General features: G+C 38.9%; 1 protein-coding gene across 1 annotated transcript; it reads right to left on the bottom strand.

The window, feature by feature from the left end:
• Nucleotides 1-8,683: 8,683 nt before the first annotated feature.
• Nucleotides 8,684-20,031, bottom strand: SNX20 (sorting nexin 20). The gene is made up of 4 exons (XM_063334380.1): nt 19,897-20,031; nt 17,856-18,033; nt 16,076-16,227; nt 8,684-13,533 (listed from the first exon to the last, which is right to left on the bottom strand). The coding sequence occupies exons 2-4, from the start codon at nt 18,019-18,021 to the stop codon at nt 12,865-12,867; spliced, it is 987 nt and encodes a 328-aa protein (XP_063190450.1). The 5' UTR covers nt 18,022-18,033; nt 19,897-20,031; the 3' UTR covers nt 8,684-12,864.
• Between the last annotated feature and the right edge of the window lie 4,854 nt (nt 20,032-24,885).

The following is a 24,885-nucleotide window of genomic DNA, read 5'->3' as shown; positions in this document are numbered from 1 at the left end:
TCTTGAAAAACAAGAGCACGTTCTCTAGACATCTGCCATGAAGGAGGTGTGTTGAAGGGGCTGTGTGCTGTTGTTAGGAGGAGGCTCTGCAGGAAATGAGCCTGCTGTTTGATTTTGTGCATCTTCGTTTTTGCCGTTTAATTCAAAGAACTGAGACTTCCTGTCCTACCTTAGCAAGATACGTATCTATTTGCATTTGACCACTATCTGGGTTTGAGAAAACATACACAAGCAGCCCCTGCAGATGAGATATTGGTCAGCAAATCTGCATAAGCAAATTAGAAACAGGAACTGGAAAAGGAATTTGCTCAGAAGGCTGAGCAGCCTTTCACAGCGCAAATTAAAATCTTGCCACTTGTTTGGGACTGGTCTCAATGCACACACACTTCATTTGATCCATGGGGTTTATTCCAGTCATTTTTAGTGTGAGTAAATGGAAACATACCCATGATTTTAGGGCCTGAGGATGTGCTAACTGCCTTCAGTCCTCTCTGGAATGAGGGCCTTTGCACTCGCGGGCAAAACTCACTTTGAAGCTGAAAAGGGTTTTGTTCTGGCAGATCCTGGAAAAAGTGATGTAAACTGTCATTCAGCACGGAAGGGTAAAGGCCTAATCTGGATTTGGATTCTGATTTTTAATACTGCTGTATCATGGCGGGGGGGAAGCTATACGTTACCTTTTCAGCATGTGCAGTGTTGGGGAGGGAGAGGGAAGCAAATACTATTGCACAAAGAAATGAAGCTCTGCATTTGCATATGCAGTGCTTTCAGGATTTACCCCACTACAGGTTATTGATGGGAGTAATATTTCTACTTACTCATCAATATCCTATTTTGTTTCTTTTACAAAAGCTTTTTCCCTCCCACCTCCTCCCCCACTCCCATCCCCCTGTTGTCTTTGTGCCTTGTATTTTTCCACACTTTATTTCCTAAAAGACTAGCAGGTTTGACGATGCATTGTGATTTCTTTTCTACAGGGCTTTATGAAGGAAGCTGGAGGCAGTTCTCATTAGTCTCACTGACATCTTTTATCACTTATCAGAGGAACAAGCAAACGGAGAGCAATTCCTTTGATCATGGCAAAAGTAGAAAGAGTATTAAAAACCCTATGAAGATTCGCTAAGTAGAAAGTGGAAAAGACAGTCAGTGGCATGTTTCAAAGAAGTAACATGATTTAAAGTTGCCAGATTTGCTTGTATATATTAAAGAATTGTTAATGATGCTACATTTTACATGCATCCTTAGGTTTTTGTTTTTTAAAAAGAAAAAGGCAAAGGAGTTCTTAGGTAGAATGGATGTGCTAGATCAATTGGAAAATATCTATAGAAGGTGAGCTATGTCAGACAGGAATTCTGAGATTCAGTGAAAATTCGTGAAAATAAAAATAAGGTGGTAACGATGGCACAATGGATTGAAAAAGAAACTTACTCTCATGGGAGAATGTTAAGAAATCTTAAGAATTCCTTTTCTTTTGGAGGCATTCTGTGGTGAATCAATGTGTTTGCGAAGGCTGCATAGGAACTGCAATGCTTGCAATTACTCATGTATACCTGACTGCCTAACTCTGACCTCAGAGTGCCACTGCTTCTTCATTCTATGGAAAAATAAGATTTTTTTCAGTGGTTCTGAGTAACGATTCACCTAGTATGATGCCCTCATCATGTGCCTTGCATTGTTACCAGCGGGGCAGGGAGAAAAGAGAAGCCGATATACCCTCCTGCCCACAGCTATTGAGCATTGTGTAGTCTAGATCCAGGGCTTTTCTGTACAGCTGCAGTTTGATTATCCTCTGCTTATAAATCCCTTCTTGATTTCTGTATGTGATCAGCTCATATCTCAAGGCATCAGATTCAAATTGCCCTTGAAGGCCCTTGTCTTAACCTGTGAAAATACAGAGGCCACAACTATTTAGGCATTTTCTTCCAGCGTAGACTCTGTGCCAGCCTTGTCCCTGCAGCACTTTTTACTACCATAGCTAATTTTTAACTATGTTGAATTTGATTTGGATATGATGCAATGTAGTACATTTCTATAGCACCTTTTATGCAAGCATCCCCAGAGCACTTTCTGATCAAGCTAAAATTAGCTCTGAACTACATACAAATTCCTAAAAGATTCATTAAAACAAAAAACAAACAAACAAAAAAACAAACAACAAAACCAACTGGTAAAGAAAAGGTAGAAATGTAAGCAGTCAGTTCAAAGTTAAAACAGGCAGAGGGGCAAGTTCTTTTGCTACACCAGAACAACAGAGGAGGAACTAATTCAGTATATTGCTTTATAACAGGCCTGGAGTGTGATTCTCCAAGTAGTGCAATGCACTGCTCTAACAATGCTGACCAGAATGAGTTGTGTGAATGCTGTAAATGACCTGAAGATTGCAGGTGAAGCAATACATAGGTGGGTTATCAGATCTCCCTTTATGTATGCATTGTTCTAACATTTGCTGCTTCTGATAAGAAATGAGAAAGCCACACAATTCTTTGTGATACATGGCCTCAGTCATCCACAAGGAAGATGGAGGAATAAAAAAATAGCTTTGAGGGACATGAATCGTGAATCCAAAATGATCCAAATCTTTTTGGCAGAGGAAGGGGCATGGAGACAAAGCAAACTCTGGTTGGTTTCTCAGGATTAAAAAAAGAAGATTGCTGCCAGAAGTCGTCAGGAGGAACAGGCTGACACAGGGTGATGTGCTGAGGAAGGAGGCTGAGAGTGAGATCTTTTCCTAGCTAGACCTAGTGATTGTAATGAAAATCAGACTAGCATATGATCTGTTTCATTGTTGTAAGACTTTCTTTTGATCCTTTTCTTTTAAATAAATAAAATGTTTCTTTAAGGCATTAGTTTGATCATCATTGCTCCTTTATGGAAGAGAAGTGTAGGGCCTGAAGATGCATCAAACCTGCTGAGAAAATTAGAAGAGAGATTGCTGTGTGAGACGGGTGGTGATGGTCTGAACTAGCCAGAAGAGAACTGGACATAGTTCAGTCATGTATGTTTGTTAACAGCTCTGCCTGTACCAAAGATGGTAGTCCGGTTGGTGGAAGTATGCCTACAAGTCTTGTCCCCGCTCTTTCCAAAGCAGCGAGACAAAGGGTATCAGTATATTATGATGTGACAATCTCAAATCATGGCAACTGTGTGACCAGCGCAAATGCTTGAGGGTCATCTGCAACAGGCAGGAGAGCCTTAAATGGCAGTGAACAAATGGAGGAGGTTTTTTTTTTTTATAGCCACATTGTTAAGAAAGACAGTATCTGAAGTCTGGCATCTGTTACAAGGAACAATGGAAAAAAAAATCTTTAGAGGAAAGTCAGATTTTTAAATACAACTGTACAAGGAGACATAAGCTCTTGTAACCATAGCTAATAGGTTAAGCATGTAAGTTGCGTTTTCTGTGATGTGCCTTCTAACACTTCATAGCCCCAGACTGTAGCTGAAAACTTACTGTGGGATGCAGCTGAGCTGTACTGCAGTATGGCAGGAAAGACAGGAAGCGTACACGTCTGAAAACTTTATCTTAGGCTGAGCTTTTTAGATCTCTAAGGCTATATGTGCTTTTGTGAAATTAAGATCTTTACCAACATAGGAAGACAAAATGTGGAGAGGGTGTACATTGTTCAGTGAATAAAGCCCACCTGGGCCCGAGGGAAGACCAACAGTATTGGTCAGTTAGGAAGTTAAGTGCTCCTCTACAGCCAGGCCTTTATGCTGTGGTGAATCAATTGTCAAATGTGGCAACAGTGAGGTAAGAGATGGTCTCTTGAGTACGTTGTTTCTGATTTAGAGACCTTTCTATAGCTAGTAAATTGTTCTATTTTTCTCCAAACATAATTGCAGTGTCTGAGGCAGAGAGTACTGGATGAGAGGAAGGAGCAGGGAGAAGGTCTGTGGAGCCACATGGTGACATTGTGAAAACAGACGCAAAATAGTGGCTATAAATACATCCAGTGGAAAGACTGAACCTCTGGACTGACACACAAATAATCTACCTGGCTCCACCATGTGCTTCCTCTGACTGTGATTACCTGTGTGGTTGTTCTTTGTCTGGGCATTCCATTTGTTGTTTGTTTGTTGTGTTTACTACTTCCTCATTCTCTCCATTGTGAGCATCACTGGCATGCTACAGTGTGGCAGAAATAGGGAAAACATACTGAGATCAGATAAAAGCAGTCTCCCTCGAACTGCCTTCATGCTCTGCCTCTTAACTTAGGTATTGAAGGGTTTTAGGGTGGCAGCAGCAGACAAAGGCTGTTTCAGAGTGCTCTGCCTTCCCAAAGGGAAATGAATTCCTTTCCTGTACAAGAGACTTACATGGTGAATTAGGTCAGTTATCATTAAGCTACTGCACAGCAGGACAAATCATAATTTTAAATACATTTAAAATGTAAGCACGTTTAAAATACATTCTGATGCAATACGAATCAAGCCTCTTACAGTTGCTGTGCAGACCAGTCAGATGAACATGGATCATAATAATCAAGGAATAAGTTAGTTGGGTTTACTGCTGCTTGTGAAGACTGTATAATTTATACCATTGCTTATGTTTACTTACAACCAAGTAAGTTGCTGTCTCCTCAGGATAAGAAATATATAAGCACATAAACAAAAAAAAGTTCTTCCTGTCAGTCTCTCTGAGTTAGTATTTTTACCTCAAAAATCTGCATGACTCTCTCTTCTCCAGAGAAGATGAAATGAATGGAAACTTATGCCTTCCTTTCCCAAAGTTTCTCAACATCAGCCCTAAAAATGCAACCATCTGTTACACAACTGACCAGCCATTAGTTTGTGTCTTCTCAGATTTCTTTTTTTCTCTTTGTGATTCCCAAATAACAAACTTTTCTTCCTGGCTGTGCCTTTTTTGAGTCTCCTTTTTTCATTGTCAATATTTAATTTCATGGCAGACTTCATAATCTCATGGGCACCAGAGCACTCTGCCAAGGTTTATGCAGATTTAAAGCCTGGATTAATCTGGCCCAGTATTTATAAAATGTTCTGAACACGTGAAGCACTATAAAAGTATTGTATATTATTACTGAATCCATGGAAGTCCCCCCCTCCTAACCCAGCACACATTTAAGCTGCTGTTCCTGGAGGTGAGGTGCAGCGACAGAAACTATCAAATCTATGTCTCATCTTCTGAGGTTGTATGTCTTTCTCTTTTCATTCTTTCTCTCTCTCTCTCTCTCTTTTTTTTTTTTTTTTTTTCAGGATTTCTGGAAGAAACTGAATAGGAAGGAGGGAGACCCCCTTCAAAGATTTCACCTCCTGAGGGTATTCTTTCTAAGACCTTGGCATAATCCTCCTGCTTTTTTGCTGCTGCTGGACTGCCCAGCTCCCTCATGCTGTTTCCCAAGCACTTTTGAAAGCTGGCAGCCTCTGCAGAAACCTTTGGGGGAAAAAAAAATACCTCGATGCAGGGGGAGGCTGCTTGCAAACTCTGGTCTGCAGCTGGCACTCAGTGTGGGGAGAAGCCAGTTTCCGAATCCAAGCCACCCCAGCAACTTGCTAAAAAACATTAGCACAGCTCAGGGAACTGTAAGTCTATGCTAGCCAGATCTGCCATGTTCTTCAGGGGCTGCTTCCAAAAACATTTCTATGTTTTGTTACTTAAAGCACAGATGAAGGAGATGACTGGCAACTACAGTCCAGGTTTAGTCATCGTGTCTTCCTCTTCGATGTTATCACCACAGGGGCAACACTCAAAATCAAATGTGTGTATGTATAGTGTTTGGGGTATATTTATGCCTTTATGTAATTAAATTCATGGAGCTTTAAAATATTTTATAGTAGTTGGACTCAAAACAGGATCAGCTCTCATTTTCATACTTGGGAGTGCAGCTATCTAAAATGGAGTCAATAACTTTCTCCGGCACCATTCAGAAGGCATTATGGGTCCATTTATTTTTACTTCCCTCCCCCCATTATTTGATAGTTCTTTTAAGAGTTGTGAGTTTTACTTGGTTCCTTTTGATCAGAAGGAAAAGGTACTGTAGGAACTGAGACGCTGCAGTAGCTCTGGCTTTGAACTCACCAGGTCTAAAAGCCTGCAAGAACATTTTCTCTTTCAGCTTTCTAGCCTGCTTGTAGAGCTGGCTGATAAAGGGGTATGTTAAATTGTCCTGAAGGACAGCTAGAAAGCTAGGCGCTACAGTCTGAAGTCACAATGGAATTGATATATATATATTTAGTTTAATCATATTAAAATTTAAATGTTAGACTTTAGAGTAGATTTTTTTTTTAAATTTCAAGTCATTAAATCTTTTTTGTTTTTTAAAAAAAGTTTATTTTCCATTCACTTCAGCTTGCGGAGTCCTGAGCCCCTGCAAATGCTGCAGCTCCATCTAGTGGCACTGCAGACAGTTGTCAGGGTGGAGGCAAATTTTTAGAAAAGCTAATAGGGAAGAAAATCTTAGGATTTAAATTCTGTATTTTCAGTAAAATTCTTTAAGATGTCCTTTCGGTTATCACGGTCGGAGTATACACTAGCACTGCCTGAAATGAAGCAATATTTAAATTACACTAACTTAGAGAGATTAGCATATGAAAGTCCATTCAGTCTATTTCTCTTCAGTATATTTCTTGCCTGAATAATCACAGACTTAACAGATGAATTCCTATTTCTAATAAAAGAAGGTTGTATGTTTAAAACTATGCATGTATATATAACCATGTGGTACTTGTAGCTTTGATCCAAATTTCTTAGAAAACTTGGCAAACATTTATTAAGCATCAAAATGTTCAAATTTGTTTGCTCTATCCGCTCATCAATCCATCTGTCCATCCACCCATCCGTCATGTATAGAGATTGTGCATGTGTTTATATAGACAGTAGACCTTATTCTGCTCTCAATTACATTGTATCTTAATTTATTTCAGTGTAGTTACTCTCAATTCTCACTGGTCTGACATGAAAACTAGTGTCTTCTGTATCTGTACATAGAGCAAATATATACTCACAAAGTGTGATGAACATATGTTGTAATGTGATCTTAATGTAAATAGGTTTGTTCTTTGGGGTTCTCACCTCATCCAGATGGGAATTGACGTTCAGTATTTTATACCATTACAACTGTGTTTAGTTTTTCAACATATCTTGCTCCTGCCTTTGATCTAATCAGAAAATAAACATTCTTGATTTGATTTGCTCAGCTGCTGTCTGAGCCACAAAACCTAGATTTCATCTTGTGTCCTGAACTTGACTCCCATGCTGCTTGTACAAATCTGTTGAATTCAATAAATGTATTTAGTCTTATTAAGATTCAGGGAAGCAAATATTATCCTCCAGTGATGCAGCAGATAACAGGAGTTAATAGCAAGTATGTGATAAAGATCACAGGATTCCCTGTAAACAAGATGCTGCATTGCACAGAGAGTATCTTGTCTGCATATGTTTCATAAGTAACTAGGCATCCTCATGGGCTTCTTTAGTTATTTTAGAAAGTTGTGTAAACAGTATTATCTACTTAATGCCCCAAATGATATAATAATTGATATGGAAATGGGACAAAGCTCAATAGATCGTAATACAACTCTCCATGGACTCTTGGAGATGAACTGCCCAGATTTTATTTAAATTTTCTTCTAGCTTGTATGTATGCAGCCTGTGGTTTGTTAGACATGCTAGGCAGATGTTGGTTGGACAATATTTTCTTTATTTGACCTTTTTTTCTGGAAAAAATTTAAATGTGAATTTATACTTGGCTTGTTATCTGTTGTAAGTATCCTTCAGATGTGTCAATGACAATGTGAAGAATAAGATCATACCGAAAAGCTCCGATGCATTGTGTGCTGCTGTTGAGAAAAGTGGATAACAGCAGATTGCTGGTATATATGGTACTCTCTAGTGGTTGCGTGATTCTTCTTGTTTAGGCTACAAGAGCAGTGGAGAGAAATACCAGAGTTCTAAGAAATGCTTAAAACTGGAAAAATGTATTTGAAAATATTTTTCTGTTCCTTGTTGTGGAAAATGATATTGAAACCTTGAGATTTTTTTTATATAGTCTAAAAATGTCTTACGCAAGACTTCCTGCTTTGTTATTTTTATAAAGTAGTGGTTAAAATATTTTCCCTATTCAACCACTTATTAGTTCTTTAAATATATTAATTATTTAGACTTAGTCAACTCTTTCCCCTTCCATAGACATCACATGCAATTGTCTCAGGTGTATGGTATCAGGCAAAAATTAAGTTGTGTTGCTGTTGTCCATGCAAGATGAACTTAAGAACATGCAACTGTGACATGCCTCTGTTTTGCGAAGGTGTGATGCCAGTTGTGCTTAATTATTTCTCCAGACAGTTAGTGTGGTCTCCAGGCCACTGTTTCAGACTTCAGGAAAAATCACTTCTCTTCTTTGTACCACAATTCCCCCAGCTGTAAAATGGGGAATATGATACATTGGAATGTACTGATAAAATACAAGTAAAATGTAGCTTTATAGTAGAGAGCAAAGCAATATTGGTATTCAAAAGAAATCAGAGATTCAGTTAGACCTGATGAAGGTCACTCGGTGGGCTTGTGACGTTGCCAAGCACAGAGCCTGGGTCTCCAGACATTCTGTCTGTTGACTCCAGCTGCCTTCCAGCTACAGAGAATGGCTGATGAATGTTAATAATGCAAACAGGACAAATACCAGCAACTGCTCATTTCCATTTATTTTATTCAACAGAAGACATTATTTGTAAAAAGCACACATTGTTTTGGGAGACAGGAAATGGACAAAATTGATTTATTTATAAAACATGCTTTTATCACTCAAATATTATACAGCAATGAAGAGTGAAAGTGAAATGGCTGGCTGGAAGCAGGAACCACCTGCTTGCTTAATTTATGTTCTATTCTTGCATGTGTGGTAGTGCCAGAGTTTTCTTCTTCCAAAATAGCTTCACTGATGCTGTGCTGTTCACTTTTGCTGGCTTGACACCTGGAAAGGTGGGATGTGTACTGCGGGGACAGCATACAAACCCTATGGAGAGTGCGTAAGGATTTTTGTCATCATTTCTCTAAGGGCTTCTTGACAAGAGTTTGGGAAGGGCAATAGATAAGCAAGACAGATAGATGTGGATTAAAATGTTAGCTATTTCCTTCTTGAGCCATTCTTAAAACATTATTCAGAGAAAAAACAAGATGTGGTGGCATGTGGAGAGCACCTGTTTAATTTTTATACATCTTATGAAAAAGCCAGGACCAATTCAATTAATGACTGGGGGCTCTGCAGCCCCTACTGTATCCCTGCACTGGGTAATGTTAACAGGGAAAGAGACTAATCCTCTCTGACTCCCGCCAGGAAATCAGCCCTGCCTGGCTACAAGTTTTAACTGTGGAAGATAAAGTCACATGAACAGCCAGAGGGAACCCGGTCCTTGCAGGCTGTCATTCCAAGTGGACGATAATAGGGTCAGTATGAGAGCAGAAATGCCCTTACCTTTTAGTTTAATAACAAGTAACTGCCGAATACTCACTTTGCTGTAAAAATCAAGTAAGAAAGAATATGCAGAAGTTGGCTTTTGAAATATGAGTAAATGAAAGCAGAATTCTTTTGGCAGGTCCAAGCAGTCTCTGAGAGTACACAGCTAGGAAATCAGAACTGGCCGATTGCCTATGGAGCTGATGAGCCAGCATAGTCTCACTACAGTCCAGTGCAATAAACAGATAATTTTGTAATTTTTCTAGTCTATAAGGAAAGTAACACCAGATTCTAAAATAAGACTGCATTAGTAAGAAACTATGCAATCAACAATAAGCACACAGGTTTGGCACCTTACTGTCTCTAAGTTCACTTCCATTTCAAGATATCTTCAAGAAATGAAATAGGCTTGTACAAATCAAAATTGCTTCCATACCAACGCACATTTCTAAACTAAATGTTGGAGTTAACATATTTGGTCAAGTTTCACAGCTTTTCTGTTCAGTAAGTACTGAAAACCTGAATGAGGAAACTTTAGGAGCACAGAGGTTAAGTTACTTGTGCAAATTTCAGACCAAGTCTGTGGCAGAGCTCTAGGTGAAATCTAGGCCCCGTGGGTCCCCATTTATTGCCATCACCATACTAGTTTTCTCTTTCCAGGAATTTTCAATGTCATCTCTGAAGAGATTAGTAAATCTGAAGGTCACAGGCTCTGCGTTTGTAGGAAGGGAATACATACATGATTTGCTTGGGGGAGGTTGAATTGTTGGGGGAGTTTTAATTTTCTTGTATTGTAATAGTAATGAAATCACAAACTGATTTTATGAACACTACGCTTGACCATTTGATGACACATGTTGTAGGCTCTGCGGATTCGTACGTGAAGTGGCTTGACTGGAAGTCTTAATGCAGCAGAAATTGAAATCAGTCCTCTGAGTGAGGCAGATGATACGTTCTCCCCAGGTAGCTCTGAAGACATTGTAGCTGACTGGTTGCCAGAGATGCCCTACTGAAAAGGCTCTGCATTAAAGAAGTTCAGTGTGGGAGGAATTGTCTAACACACAGTTCTTTCTTCACACCAATCCTGTATTTATTTAGTTCATTTTCCCCCATAATGCAAGGAGACTGACCTCTGCCTTCTGGTGCATAGGGACAAAGTGACCTATTCTAGGACTGTTTTGCTGACAAAACTCTGCTAGTACATTTTATGGAAAAGCATTCTCAGAAGAAATTTGGCTTATACCAACAAAACAGTGGGTGTTTTTGGAACTGTTTATTTTAGTGCCTTTTGAATTATGTAAATTTTTCTCTTAGCCAAATAGCACCTCCTCATAGTCCTAATTGCACTGCCATGCCAACAAAAATTGGTTAGCTTTGGATCGGTTAATCCTTCAGAGATGGAAAGTTATAGTATTACCATAAGTAAAGGTTAAGTAAGATTTCTCTGATGTGCTGCTTTCCTGGTACTTATCCTTGCTAGACAAATACTTATGGACTCTCTAATCCTGTAGTCAGCCAGAGGGTGAGAGTCTGTGGACGCAATTAGCTACTCAAGTACTGTCTCATAGAAACCTGAGGAGAATCCAAGGCAGCTATGCCTGGGACACTGCATACAATGAGGGGAGGGAGCAAAAGGGGGAAAATTATTTTTCCCTATTCTTTTGGTCTTTCACCATAAACTGCTGAGGAGATAGAGCGGCATGATGGCCACGCTTCCTTTCTGCCTTAACTTCAAGTCGCCTGAGTGTGGTGCAGACCCCTGACATACTTTCTTCTTCACCACTTTGTTACCGATTCAGACATGATCCTCTAAGGTGTTACTTTCGATCCATTTTAACTGTCCTGCAATATGGTATGTTATGGGAAGATTAGTCCTTAAGACTCTTAATTAACGATCCTTAATTCTCTTACTTCTGGTATAACTAGAAAAAATAATAATTGTCAAATAACAAATAATCCACATATTTTGAATTTAATTCCTAGCTGTAATAGCTACTTAAAATACTAACTTTCCACCCTAGACACTCCTATTATTCTGTATTTTTTCCAAGCCATCCTTCTTGTAACAATGCAAAACAATGTTTTTCAGGTTCAGTGCGCTTTTGATTATGTTATTCTTTTATGTGTCTGGGAGGTAAGTTAATACAGTTATTCTTAATTTATAGACAGTGTCATTGTGACACGTGTAGTATCTGTACCTGTAGTACAGGCCTGAAAGTAGTCACTGGACTACATTCAGCAGAGAATAATGACCTATGCTAGCATGACAAGTTAATGACAATATTTATGAGAATTCATTTACCAGATTATTAAAATAAGTGTATGGGAGAAATAATAAAGTTGAGAGAAATTACAGAAGCAGGTAAACAGAGACTTTTTCAGCTTGTAGGAAGCTTCACAAGAGTGCAAGGCCAAGACAAGCTTAGTATTTGTTTATGTGGGTTGGATCCCTGAAAGAATTAACTGTAATATCACAGTGCCACCAGGATGATATTTGCATGGTGTACCAGGCTGTAAAGCTAAGGCAATGCTCAGTTTACACAAACCTCTGAAAGACAACAGGGAAGCACATGCTTAACACAGACTGATTGTTAACCAAGTGTCTCACAGCTTGATAATCAGAATTAAATGTTAGCATTATATTAGCCAGATGTTCTCCTCAGCAGCAGTCTTCTGTGGTTCCTTTCCATTATGTACATAGTGCATGTGGTATGAATTTTCTAGCCTGGTCAGAGCTGTACTTAAAGATCACCCCAAACAAGAATATGCCTTCAGTGCAAGTCATAAAACTGTATCAGCTACAAAAGGGAAATGAAGCATATTCCCTCATCTCTGGTGGAATGATCATTGCTTGTATTTTTTGCTCCTACCAAAGCTGATTGTAAGCCTCCCCCCAGGTCCTCCCACCCACAGCAGCTGACTTCAGTGGGAACAGGACCAATCCCATCATTCTCAGAAACGGCAAGTGTTGTTTGACCAGGCTTCAGCTGGAAGAGTGAAAAACTACATTCAGTGTCTGAAGATGCATCCTTTAGATTGCATCGACTGAGGAGATGCTTCTCTTCTTGAAAGGAAGTAGTTTCCACATGAGCTCTGATGGCTCTGATTCTGCAAGCTCATAACTGCTTTATTAATTGTATTTTCCTGTTCTGACTTTTCACACAAAATAGTCTATTTTCAAAATAAGCAAATCATAAATGATTTTTTTTTGTTGCAAATTTCTTTCCAAAAGCCTTAATAAGCCTAGGTGCTTCTTATATCTGTAGAGTAAATATAATATTTTCCAACATAAATGTTAATGTCCCTTTTGAACGTGAAAGATATTTAATTATTTTCTATTACTATAAAGTTACGTTAGCCAAACAGGTAATTTCCAGTTCTTACTCTTTCACGAGTTTGTATTTGGAGAAAAAGAGCTGACAGCTTTGCTCTTTAATGGAATTGTTTCTTGTGTTCATTGTACATACTCCCGAACTGCAAGTTCTTTCAGGGTAAAAACCCGTATGGGATCTTTTTTTGCCTTCCATTCTTCCAGTTTTTCTTGCAAAGACAGAAAATCCTTGCCAAGTTCATATGCCAAAGTGATCATTGTTTCTAACAAAGGAATATAATACCTGTGGCTGGTATGCACACGAAGGCGTGATAGAGCTTTTTCTCCATATTCAAAGGCACTTGCTGGATTTTCCAGGTCCTTGTGGCACACGACGATAGCACAGAGAGTAGGGACAATTGAAACAGGGTTGCCTCTCGTCAGCCTTTCCTGCAGACCAATGACTTCTAAAAGGATTTCCAAAGCTTTGGTGTAGTGGCCACCCCGCAGGCAACCATATGCTTCCTGAAGCTCCAGTCTTGTTAAAAAGTCAATAAATTTTTTTGATCTTCGGATATACTTCATAGAATAGAGAAGTCTCAAGTAGTCCTTGAAGGCTAATTTTCTCTCATTGATTACTTCTTCTGTGAAGTTCCCTGTTAGAGTTTTTTTGGGAAAGGTCACATCTTCCATTTCTTCACTAAACTCCTCCAGCAGATTTCTGTGCAGTTTCTCAAAATCTGAATAACGCCGTTCAATTACAGACTTGTTGCTGTCAAAACTTCCTGTTTGCAAAATGATGATTTTATACATCTAAACACAATAAAATAGAAAAATAAGCATGAGAAGGACCATTCTAGCCCCAGTGCAGTCAGATTTTGTCTGTTATATCTTTGAAAATACTTCGTCCTTGTATATTCCACCAGACAAAACCTTCCTGCACCAATTTTATGTGTGTAATCTTGTATATTTATAGCAGTGCTGCTAAATTAGTTGCTGCCTGAGATTATGGTGTATGGTCCATGTAGGCCTGATCTTTGAAATCTGCAGCCATCAAATTAGTAATTCCCACCTCCTGCTATTTTGGACTTTTGTCACCAGGCTTAGCCTTAGCATGTAAATAAGTTGTAGATAAACAATATGCTAACAGATCCCATCCTGCAAGGTGCTGGGAGCGGTGAGCTAGGAACAGACTGAATCTAGGAACAGACGTAAAATCACTTAGCATTTCTGTAGCTGTACTTTGTTTATAACAGCCATGTCTGCTGCAATCAATCATCTTCAGTGAACTGAATGGATTCCACAGACTTAATATTGAATGTAATCTATTTTACATTGGTCGTAATACTCAGAAATGTTGTTTGTATCAGGCATTTCTAGGGATTTGGGGGTGTTATTAATGCTGTGGAAGGAGAGGGAGTATTTGGCAGTAATATTTGGTGCATGCAAAAATAAGATGGAGGAAGTCCAAAGCCTTCTTTCCCCTCTAAATCATTGTCCTGTTATTCAAACTTACTTGGCATATGAATAATGCAACAAAAAAAAAAGTGACATTTCTACAAAAATCTGTTTGCTATCCAAAATCCTTCACTAACAGCAACGCAGTCCCACATTAACAGTGCTCAAGAGTATGTCTTCCTCAGCTCTTCACTAGCCTCAAAATGACTATAATAAATGTGATATTAGAAAAATAGCTGCAAAATAAAATTGTGTGTTATGTGTTGTACAAATAGATTCTCTGCTGGTCCTGATCCAAGCATAATGATGTTGAGGAAGGGCCAAATCCCTAATGTGTGTAAACCAGTGCAGCTCCACTGAGGCCAGCTTAACTGTGTCACTGTACACTAGCTAAGGACATGGACTGTTGACCTTGTTGGCTTTTGGATGATGGCCATGTTCACATTCAACATCACCCTGTTCCCATTGAATTATACAGGAAACGGAGCAGTTCTTGTAATGCCAGTTTTCTTTGCTGCTGTTGAAGTGTACAAACCCGTACTAGGACTAGTATCTGTCTGATTATCTTCCCTGTTTTTTCTTAAAGAGAAATCCTCTCTTTTAATCTTCATAAATGATCTTTACAGGCGCTCCTTGAAAGGTTTCTAAATTTGAGCTGAATTCTCTGATCTCTTATCATTTGTAAGCACGGTGACATTTTCCTATACTTTGTCCTGCTCCCTGCTGAACAGTGTATATATGCTTGATGCATATCCAAAACAATCATAAGAGCAATTTTTTAAGCTATCATTTTATCAAGGCAGCTAAATGAATAATTTACAAGTACTTGGTTTTTTATTTGTGGAGTGTGCATGAAAAAGGCAAGAAATAGAATTTAATTACACTGTCATTCAAATTGGCTAAATTTTCTTGTAATGTAAATATTTTTGCCTAGGTGTGGAACTTATGACTAAGTTTAACTACCTGCACATACACTGAATGATACTCTTGTTCTCATACAGTTATTTAAAAATAATTTTTAACCATTCAACAAGCTGGATACTACTGAGTGTATGCAAGACTGGCATCTAAGTAGGTGTGTATAGCGTGCAACAAGACCTTAGGACAGTCCCCAGAACATTACCTGCTTCAAATTCTGCTGCATCACCCAGTATCAGCAACACTAGGATGATTCTTAGCGTTTTTCACCTACAGATCTCAGAGGTTGTTGCAAAGAAAGAATCTGAATTTCACAGGAGTACTGAAAGAAGCTTGCTCTAGATCAGTCCTCCTGAGAGCCAGGAGCAGAATCAGAAATAAAAACCAAGTGTCAGTACCGTGAGTAAAGATACAAAAATCCGGCCAGTTCTGTTGTTACTCGTACTTATGTTTCACCTTAAAAATATGACAGAAATATGCCATCTAATGGAGCTCTGTGTAGGGAAGGGGAATGATCCCAAGCGATCTAGCTGGAGGACGTCTTAGACATTGTCAACATCAAAGAATTTTGCACTTTTGCTAACATAAATCTCTGATGTGGAAGTTATACGAATGTAATGCAGCTGCTACAGCAGGCTAGTTCAGTGGAAGTGCAACTATATTTTTATATTTGTTTGAATTTCCTTAATTTTGACAAGCCTCTGGGTTTTAAGGATAGTTGCGCTACTAATTTACTTGGTATCGCATTTCCACTGCTGCAGATTTTGTGAACTGATTATCAGAGGGTTTTTTTAGGGGCAGATTCCACCAGCTATGCCCATACGATCAGTGAGAACAGGTTCTACTCAGTATGATCGTGGGTTGCAAAACTTGGCCCTTGGTAAGACTTTCATGTAGTGAGGCATGCTGTGTGCTGTGCAGACCCCTGTAGAGTGAATAAAAATTAATGATCTTCTTACATATTCATTTCTTAGCTTACCACGTATTTAGATAAGCGGTGCTCTACAATTCTGGTTGATGGGATTTCAAAAAGGAGTTTGACTTGTCTGTACTGGCATTTTTCATTCCTCCAATATTCCTGAAGCTCCTTTGTGGTCATTGATGAGTTGGGACTTAGGGATGCACTGGAATCTAAAAACAATATATTTCATATTTCAGATTGTAATCTTTACATTTGGAAAGAAGACTCATGCATTTATTGTGAAAGGAGATCCTAGAATTTCTGTTGCTGTAACAGCAAGACCTAAAGACTGATAAAATAAGCAATTGCACTGCTAATAAAAACGGGTACGGATTCTTTGAGGAAAGCTATTGTGGTCTGAAATTTTGAAAGACACCAAATTGGCCACAGAATACAAAGATATAGAAAAAAGTACTGACAAGAAGTGTTGTATGTCCAGGTTGTAACCTCAGGCACACTTTGAGCAGCTTCACCAACCCAGAAGAAATGCGGGTTCAGTCTTCTTAATCAGAAGCTTCTTTGTTGCTAAAAGGAGGAGATAGTACAATGCAGCTGCAAATTCAGACATATGTTCAAATACTGACCCTATTCGGTTTGTGCAGTAACAGGCGAAAGCTGAGAAAACACGAATATCCTAACCTTAAAGGAGAAACTCAGAAAAAGAGAAACTTCAGCTCAGCTGAAGGAGGAATTCTCACATCCTCTTTTTCTCTTGTAGCTGAACTGATGCCACAGTTCAGCTACAAATATTCTATATACCTCCCTCCCTTCCTCTCTCTCTTCCCCCACAGCCGCACACAAAAATATATCTACATATGCATATATAAAAATGTAGGACAGCTGGTTGAAGAGTTTGCTTACAGGGGAATTTGATGTAGCTTTTCAAAAGGGTGATTTCTCTGTCTTTGAAATCTACTGACAACAGTTTTCATCAGGTGGCATAGAGCTAGCAAAGCAGATAAAAGAAATTGAATATTTGTATTTCAGTGGGCACACAAGTCCCAGTTTCCAATCAATAATGTCTCTGTCAATGCAGTCAGGTGAAGTCAATCTGCAATGTATCTAACATTCAGGCAATGGAGGTGGATGACCACAAATGAATGGGAAGATTACAGCTTGATGCAGAAATAGAACTGTAAAGGCACCATAGTACTCCTTCAGTGGCCCCACTTTAACATGTTCTTAATTATTTGGCCATATAGTTTCAATTATCAAGGCCTTTGGGGTTTGGCTCAATCTTTACAAAGCATATATTTCCTAAGAGGGGTAGTGTTTATGACATCTTTGCAAGCTGAAAATCTTGATGAGATTATATATATTTTGGATTATAGATAACATTTTATTTAATACCAGATGACAGCAATCTTAGGCATAGTAAAAGTTCAATGCTGCCTCTTTATAAGGCATGCGAGAGACTACTGCTGGAGGTTAGCTTCAATCTTGGTGTCCTTGGTGATGTTGCCAAGAAGTTCAGATTTTGTGATGTACAGAAAAAGCACTCCTGAGACAGGCCATCTGATGATCGCTATTTTGGTCCCTGGTGTGTAAATTAAATCTGGAATACATTTTAGGCACAAGGGATTTAAAAGGAAAACTGTGTATGTATATACATACAAGGATGTGCATCTGTTTTACTATTGCTACATTATTACTACAAGTTTAATCAAGGCTTATTTTCAATGGAGTAAAGCAGTGTAAATCTGGACTACTGCTGCAATAAATAAAGAAAAATTTTTTATATTAAAGGTTAATGGCATAAATAGCTACATGAAAAATAAAATTAAAGGATAGCATCAACCTTGCGGGTCATCTTTTTCTGGGTTTTCTTTTCTCACTTGACATGAAATTTCAGCTTTGGGTTGATTTTGTTCTTCTTCAGAGGGACTTGTGGTAGAAAATGTAGTAATCCTGCTTACAGCTTCCAACAGTTCCCTTTCTGCTGTGCAGTGTGAGTCTTGGTCCATTGCAAGCTATCACTGAAAGATTACAAAAAAATATGACATTTCTCAGTAGCATGCCTTTAAAGCATCCAGTCTGGAAATCTTTTTTATTGACTTACTCATTGTTCTCTGTGAACTTGTATGAGGGCAACCATAGTTTCATAAAAACTAAAGTAATAAACAGAAATATCTACATAGCTACAAGTGAAGAACCGTTCCTGTTATCATTACCACTCTAAGTGTTTGGGTATCTTTTTGGCAGATTAAAATCAAACATGAAAGCCATAAGAAGTTATGTTGAATAAGATTAGGTGGGGAACTCCAGTTTCCATTCTTATCTGTGAGAATTTTGACCTAAACTTTAGTGGGGGCAGATTTTTTCTCCTTGTATTTTCCCCTCAAACTTGCAAGTCTGAGTTCAGATGAACTAAAATCTTGGAGCTCATTAGTATAACTAGCAGCCTGGCTCTTTTATACTGCTAGAATTTACTGTTCTCAAGACTCCAAAACTTGCCATTTGTTCTTAATCACAACCTGTAGGGCAAAATAGTGTGATATCTAAAATAGTATAATACTTTTGTCATATTTCACAGTTTCAGGTTCTCTCCAGAGACTTGTCTCTGTACTGAACAACTGAATCTGACAATGGCTAGGTGGAAGGAGAACTGAGTTTTCTAATTATTATGAAGAAGCATTCTCCTTTTACTTGTCTTTTTAACCTATACGCTCTGCTTGTAGATCTGTATGCCTGTTCTACTAGGACTGCTATTTTACCACATACTGATAAAATGCCTAACGCAATATACTCCTACTCCATGGACCAGATTGGCTGTTCTGCCGCATAAATGTCTCCCCAGGATGTTTGAGGTTTTTTTTTAAAAAACCCTACCTGTTACAGCACTGCATTATACTAGCAGTTGAAAAAGTTCTAAAAGCTTCCTAACAATTTTGCCAGGGTGCTGTGTTCTGTTAGCATGAGAGAAGTGTTACTTACAATTCAGCCAACAGGTGAAAATAAAATAACAGAACAACAACCTACTTTTGAAAAAAGCCACAACTCTACTACAAACGTAAAAATAATCCCCAAGCAGTGGTTATTAAGTAATGAGAGGGTTTAGGACAGGGATGTTAGTACATATCACTTTGCCTCCACTTGCCTACCATGCAGTTATGCAATACAGAGGTGAGGAAACTTCTTCAGCAGACCTATTGATTTCTGACAAACTGCAAGGCTATAAAAAGAAAAGCAATTACTTTGCCCACTGGAAATAATGGAAGTGCAAACCAGCTTCCTGTAACAGAAAACCCTCCTTTGCCTGGCTTGCTTAAGCAAGTACATACATGTTGTCATCCTCCTTAGTAAGAGCATCATGGAAGCCCTTATTTTTGGACTTTGGACTAGTAGGTGAAAGTTCTCACTGTTCTTCTAGTCCTCTTTAAGTTGTGAGTTGGTACAACCTTATAAGAAAAATCAATTTATATTCAAGATATCTATCTTTTTTTATGTATGTATAACTTTATATACATAAAACTTGTATATATATAAAAAGTACTACTTTAAAACATGGTTTACCATAGAAACACAAAACACTTGTAAACAGAAGAATGCAGAAGTGAATGATATACAAGTCTACCTTGAATATATCTGCCTTGAAAACTATCTGTACTTCATCTAAAGTTTTATTTTCACAGCTACAAATCATTGTGAGCTCTTTTAACTACGCTACTATCTATTTCTACATATTAAAAAAATCCAAACCAATACAAAAACCCTGCAACAAATTACACAATTTTACTTCGAACAGACACTCATTCTGTTCCATTTCAGGGTAAACGTCGCTCCAGCTGCTTCATGGAGCTGTAAGTGACACTAGAAACCAAAGTGCACAAAATACTCACCTGGAAACCGATGAAGAGCTTTTAGTTGTGGTGCGTGTGCAGTCTGGGCGAAGTCATGAAAAGCCTGCTTCGCATTTTCAAAACGCAGAAAAATATGTCTGTGTTTTCTTCTAACAGGCACATTCTGTGTTTTACAAAAAGGAAGGAAGAAGCCTTGATTAAATCAGACTTCCTCGTCCAATTGGCTGACTGGTTCAGTGCTGACTGATTGCGCATGAAATTTCCTATCTGCCTCCACCAGCCCTCGCGCTGCCAGTGGGCGAGGCACGGCCTGTGTGCGCAGCGCAGCGCCAGCAGCACGGGCAGGTTCGCAGACCCCTGCGTCAGGATTACACGTGCAAACACACAGTCTGGCAGAGGAAAGAGTTCGACAGTCAATACAATTATAAAATCAATGTAAACTCCTCTGCGTGGATTTCTGAAACCAAAAAAACCCCCACACTTAGCCAAAGAGAGATTAGGAAAAAAGAGCCAAATATGCAAATGTATTTATGTGGAAAAATATGCCCTTTGGGACATCTTTAAAATACAGACTTAACATGCAGTTCAGGAAAGAAAATGCAGATGGTACCACAATAAATAGCCTTACTCTCTGTAAACCTGCACTCCTGACAGAAATCCTGTTTCCGCACAGTGCTTAAATGTATGATTAATTTCAAATATCTGCTTAATTAAAGTTCAAAAAGGAGCATTATCATATCTGACATGACTACGAAACTTGAAATGGGCTTACGTGTGTGCCTACAATTAATCCTGTGCTTAAATTCTTTGTTGAACTGAGGACAAAGTGAAGAAGAATGATGCATTAATCCACATGTCCTTTGGCCCAGATGTTTCCTTTTGCGGTTCACTTCACTTCGGAAATTTGCTTTAAAGCATCAGGATAGCTGTTTCTGGGGTGAATAATATGGATGCTATCTTTTTTTAGTAATGTAAGTTTCCCCATTGCCAAAGCTCACTCGCTGAAAAACCAAGCGATTTTAATGCAGCACAAATGTGGGAGGCAAACATCCAAAGGACCACATGGATCCTGCCCCACACATTCCTTTAGAACAAACAATTTAAAATAATGTAAAACCAGGGCCATAAACTGGCAGTGCTTCTCTTCTGCTTTCTTTGCAACATAAAACAATGCCAACTTTAACTTGGACTCAGTCTGAATGTGGAAGTTTTGCCAAAACAGCTGTCAGAACGATGAAAAATCACTCCCATGCAGCTACAGCCATACTGGCAAAAGCCCTAGTGTAGATGCCGTTATATTGGCAGAGTCCTTTAGCCAGTTTAGCATGTTCCATGTGGAAAGTGATTTAAGTTACACCAGAAAAGAAATCTGTGCTTGCCAATACAGCTCTAAGGTGTAGCTATACCAGCCAACCCTTTTAAGTGTAGACAAGGCATGGGTTTCTGGCTCAAGTCTCATTCTTTTAAAGTTAGATTTATGGGTTTGGTTACAATTGTAAGCAAAATCCAAGGGGGATTTCAGTGCTTTTCACTCATGCTGACAGTTCACAGATGTATCGAAGCTTTGAATTCTGATTCTGTTAATTTATGTGTTGCCAAAAAGCAATGTATTATTTTGTGATGCTTAGTGCTATTGTCCTGCTCTTGATAAAGCTAAAAGAAAAGAGGAAAGTATATTTTTCAGTATATTAAGTATGACCTCTACTTTCAATTATTTCAGAATAAGTAAGTCCTGGTCAAATTAACCTGGATGACTAAAAAAAAGTGAAATCTGTTATTATGAGCATGGCTGACTAATATGAAATAATTTACAAATGAAGGGCGTTCTGCAAGAATTCTGCCTGCCTTAGTAGAGCCAGCTGTTATGGTCACAGCCGGTTCCTGAACAGGTTCCCCGTGCCCAGGAGTCGTGACACCCACAGTGGGTTTAGAAGGCTGCTCCTCCTCATCCTGCTCCCATGAGCTCGCGTTTGGTCCAGAGAGCACTTGGCCTTGCACTGGGACCTAGTCTTGTTAGTCTGGCAGCATTTTACTTTCCTAAATGTCTACTTGTTTAGCACATTTAAAAAAAGTCTAGAGTATACGGTGGTGTGTGCTAGCAGAATACGTAACTAGTATCTTTCTTCTTGGATTCTCCATTACACTTCCAACAGTCAAATGCTGTGTAAGCAGTTAAGCAGTGGAAAAGGGGAATTTTCACAATGGCAGCATACCTTTCTGAGAGATGGGCAAGTGCACTTACACCATGGATGTATCTGACTATTCATGAAACTGTGGTAAATTTTAATGGAAAAGCATGTTCTGTCATACGCAGTGGTGGAAAGGGATCCTCACACACTGGCTTCCTTGGAGTTTGTATTCTGTGAAAACACTGACTTTGTCTGGCACGCATAAAGAGCACACTGCATCTACGAAGGGATATGGAAAAAGAGTGCTCTGCAATAACGTAGGAGCGGGGGAAGGTTAAAATCACAACACTGCAGTGCATAGAAGGTGGTTGTCATAGGAGTTAAGTCCTCCATACCAATTTAAGATTAAAGGACTCATTTTAGGAAGACTAACCTGGAAGCTGACATCTAAAACTTGGTAACCAGCCCCCAGATGAGATAGCCTTGCGATGCCATGGTAGGGATGCCTGTATTGAAAGACCGTGTTTGTGCTTTTGATAGTTAAAGGACCGGAAGGGGCTGTTGCAATAGCATAAAACATCTTGCCTTGATTTATACCCTGATTTGGGCAGTTCACATCCTCCCAATCAGACAGATTACATAAACCCAGACAGACGAAATATTTAACCATAGAATACGAAGCTGGTATCAGCTTGAAAAATTGCGAGATAAAACAATGTTATATACAAACAGCAGTTTACTGCCAGATTTTATTGGTGTTTTATTATAGGCACAGGAAGGTCTTATTCTTGTTCAAGAACGTGGGCTGTAATATCCCTATTACAAAATACTCTTCAGCTTCTGTCCTAAGAAATACAGCTCCAGGCAACCTCATAGAGCCTGTGCTGCTTTTCCCTCTCAGGCCCCAAACTATGTAATGAAACCTTATTTATTTTACCAAATCATTCATTAGAACTGTAGCTAATGAGAGAAAACAAGAGGAGGCAGAAATAACATATTTATCCGAGTCCCCTTTTATCACATAACTAATATTTAGAGTGTGCTGTAATGTTGTCTTTGATGCTTCTACGGGAACCTTTGCTCTCTTTTTTTAACGCAGCTGGATAAATACCTACCATTTCCATGTTTGAAATAGCAGAAAAATCTCGCTGTTCTGCATGAATATTATGCATCTTTGGGGTGATGCTGTGATAAACGAATACCATACTCCTATCTTGGCACAGCACAAAATTCTGTTCTATGCTATTTATGCAATATTTAATTGTATAGTGTTGTGTCATTTGAAAGTGGAATTTGTTTACCACACTTCATTATTACAAAACATGTCTCTCTTAACAGGAGTGTGGTTTAAAGAAATAATTCGCTGTTTAATGGCAAATATCTTGTGCTGGTGTTACTGACAGGGTTTTCAACATGAAAGAAACGTAACAGGCCATTTTATGCTGCCAAAGCCCTGTTATCACTCCGCAACTCCTTTATACTTCTGAGGGAGCATGAAGGAGCTCCGGAGTAAACAAGAGCCTGGCCCTGCCTTTCATCTGCGGGCTGCCAGTGACACAGAGCGGTGCTGCGAGCCCAGCGGGGCAACCGCGTATTAACTTGGGCTACTTTTCACAAGCACTATTCTGTCTGTAGAGTGACAGGCTTTCGAAACAGTCTGTGTTGGTCAGTTTTCCTGCTGAAATCATAGAGGGATAAGTACATAACTACACAGAATAGAGAAATATTTGTAAATATTTGGTTTTGAGTTATTAGGTGTACCACATGTAGTCATTCCTATCAAATATTTTGATATTTTATTCTTATAATATGTCTGTCCCCTTTTCTTCTCAAATATAATTATGGTGTGCTTAGGCTAATACTTACAGTCATGTTCCACGTGTAATTTATTTATATTCAAAATGTAAACATAGTGAAATTTGGGATAACAGGATTTATAGCAGACGTGCTAATGCATTTTGTAGTAGCATACAAGGCAGCTGTACAACTGGAGGAAAATGCAGCTGCTGTGTGTAGATAGCCACCTTGAGGATCAGCAGAGCATAGCTTGGGTTTACCACCTGCCTTTCTGCAAAATGAAGAGAGGTAACACATAAATCTTAGTATCTTTTCGCTACTATTTATCCTTTAGAAATTAAATATGACTTTAAAATGCAGTTTTGCTCCTAAGTGACTAAATGAAATTATTAGTGTGAGCATTCGTTCCACAGTAGATGGAATCTCATCGCTTCCTCAGGAGTTTCCAATAAACTGCTAGTTTTCAATGCTCAGACCGTGTCCTTTCCATCTGGCACATACCTGTGCTGACAGAAGCCGGTGTTGTGCCTCCCCATCCGCTTGCCACAAGCCCTGGTAGCCACCCACTTTGCTTCAGAGCTCAGGAGCCCAGCCCCAGGCTGCTCTGGATCTCTCCACTGACTCTCTAGGTTCTGGAGACTGAGAGGGAACAGCCTTTAATTTAGCTAGCGTGGAACTGCACATGTTACTAAAGTACGTAAAAACATGTTAAAGATGCTAAGAAACCAGGAAAGTGGAAATATGTTAACTTTACTGCAACTACCTTAGGTACATCATCATATGCTATTTTTTTCAAAGATGCTTCTTTGTAGGAAGTCCATTTCTAGCAGTACCAAATTTCAGAAGTGTTTTTGAAATGCAATTTAGACCAGCAGTTTAGAAAACTTTGTGATTAAAAAAAAAAAAATCTTCTCTGGAAGTAAGTGTTGTCTTCTGGAAATGCTGAATGCGTGAATAGAGCCTTTAAACATAACCCTCCTCTTGTGCAACTCTTCTATTCTGGAATTTGTTCTCTCACTCATTATTTAAGGAGTTGACTATATATAAACCACGCTGATGCTTGGTGGATAAAATAGAACAGCATTCAGGCGACAGCCGCACT

Source organism: Chroicocephalus ridibundus, chromosome 4 (assembly GCF_963924245.1).
Source record: "Chroicocephalus ridibundus chromosome 4, bChrRid1.1, whole genome shotgun sequence".
Lineage (NCBI taxonomy): Eukaryota > Metazoa > Chordata > Aves > Charadriiformes > Laridae > Chroicocephalus > Chroicocephalus ridibundus.
Note: the sequence above shows the minus strand (reverse complement) of the source record. Positions and strands in the feature narration are given on the sequence as shown.

Excerpts from the sequence above, each read along its gene's own strand:
- SNX20 (XM_063334380.1), bottom strand. The coding sequence starts at position 18,021 with ATGGACCAAGACTCACACTGCACAGCAGAAAGGGAACTGTTGGAAGCT. Across the intron at positions 16,228-17,855 it reads AGAAAAAGATGACCCGCAAG|ATTCCAGTGCATCCCTAAGT; the intron begins GTTGATGCTATC and ends TATTGTTTTTAG. Across the intron at positions 13,534-16,075 it reads ACCGCTTATCTAAATACGTG|ATGTATAAAATCATCATTTT; the intron begins GTAAGCTAAGAA and ends TATTGTGTTTAG.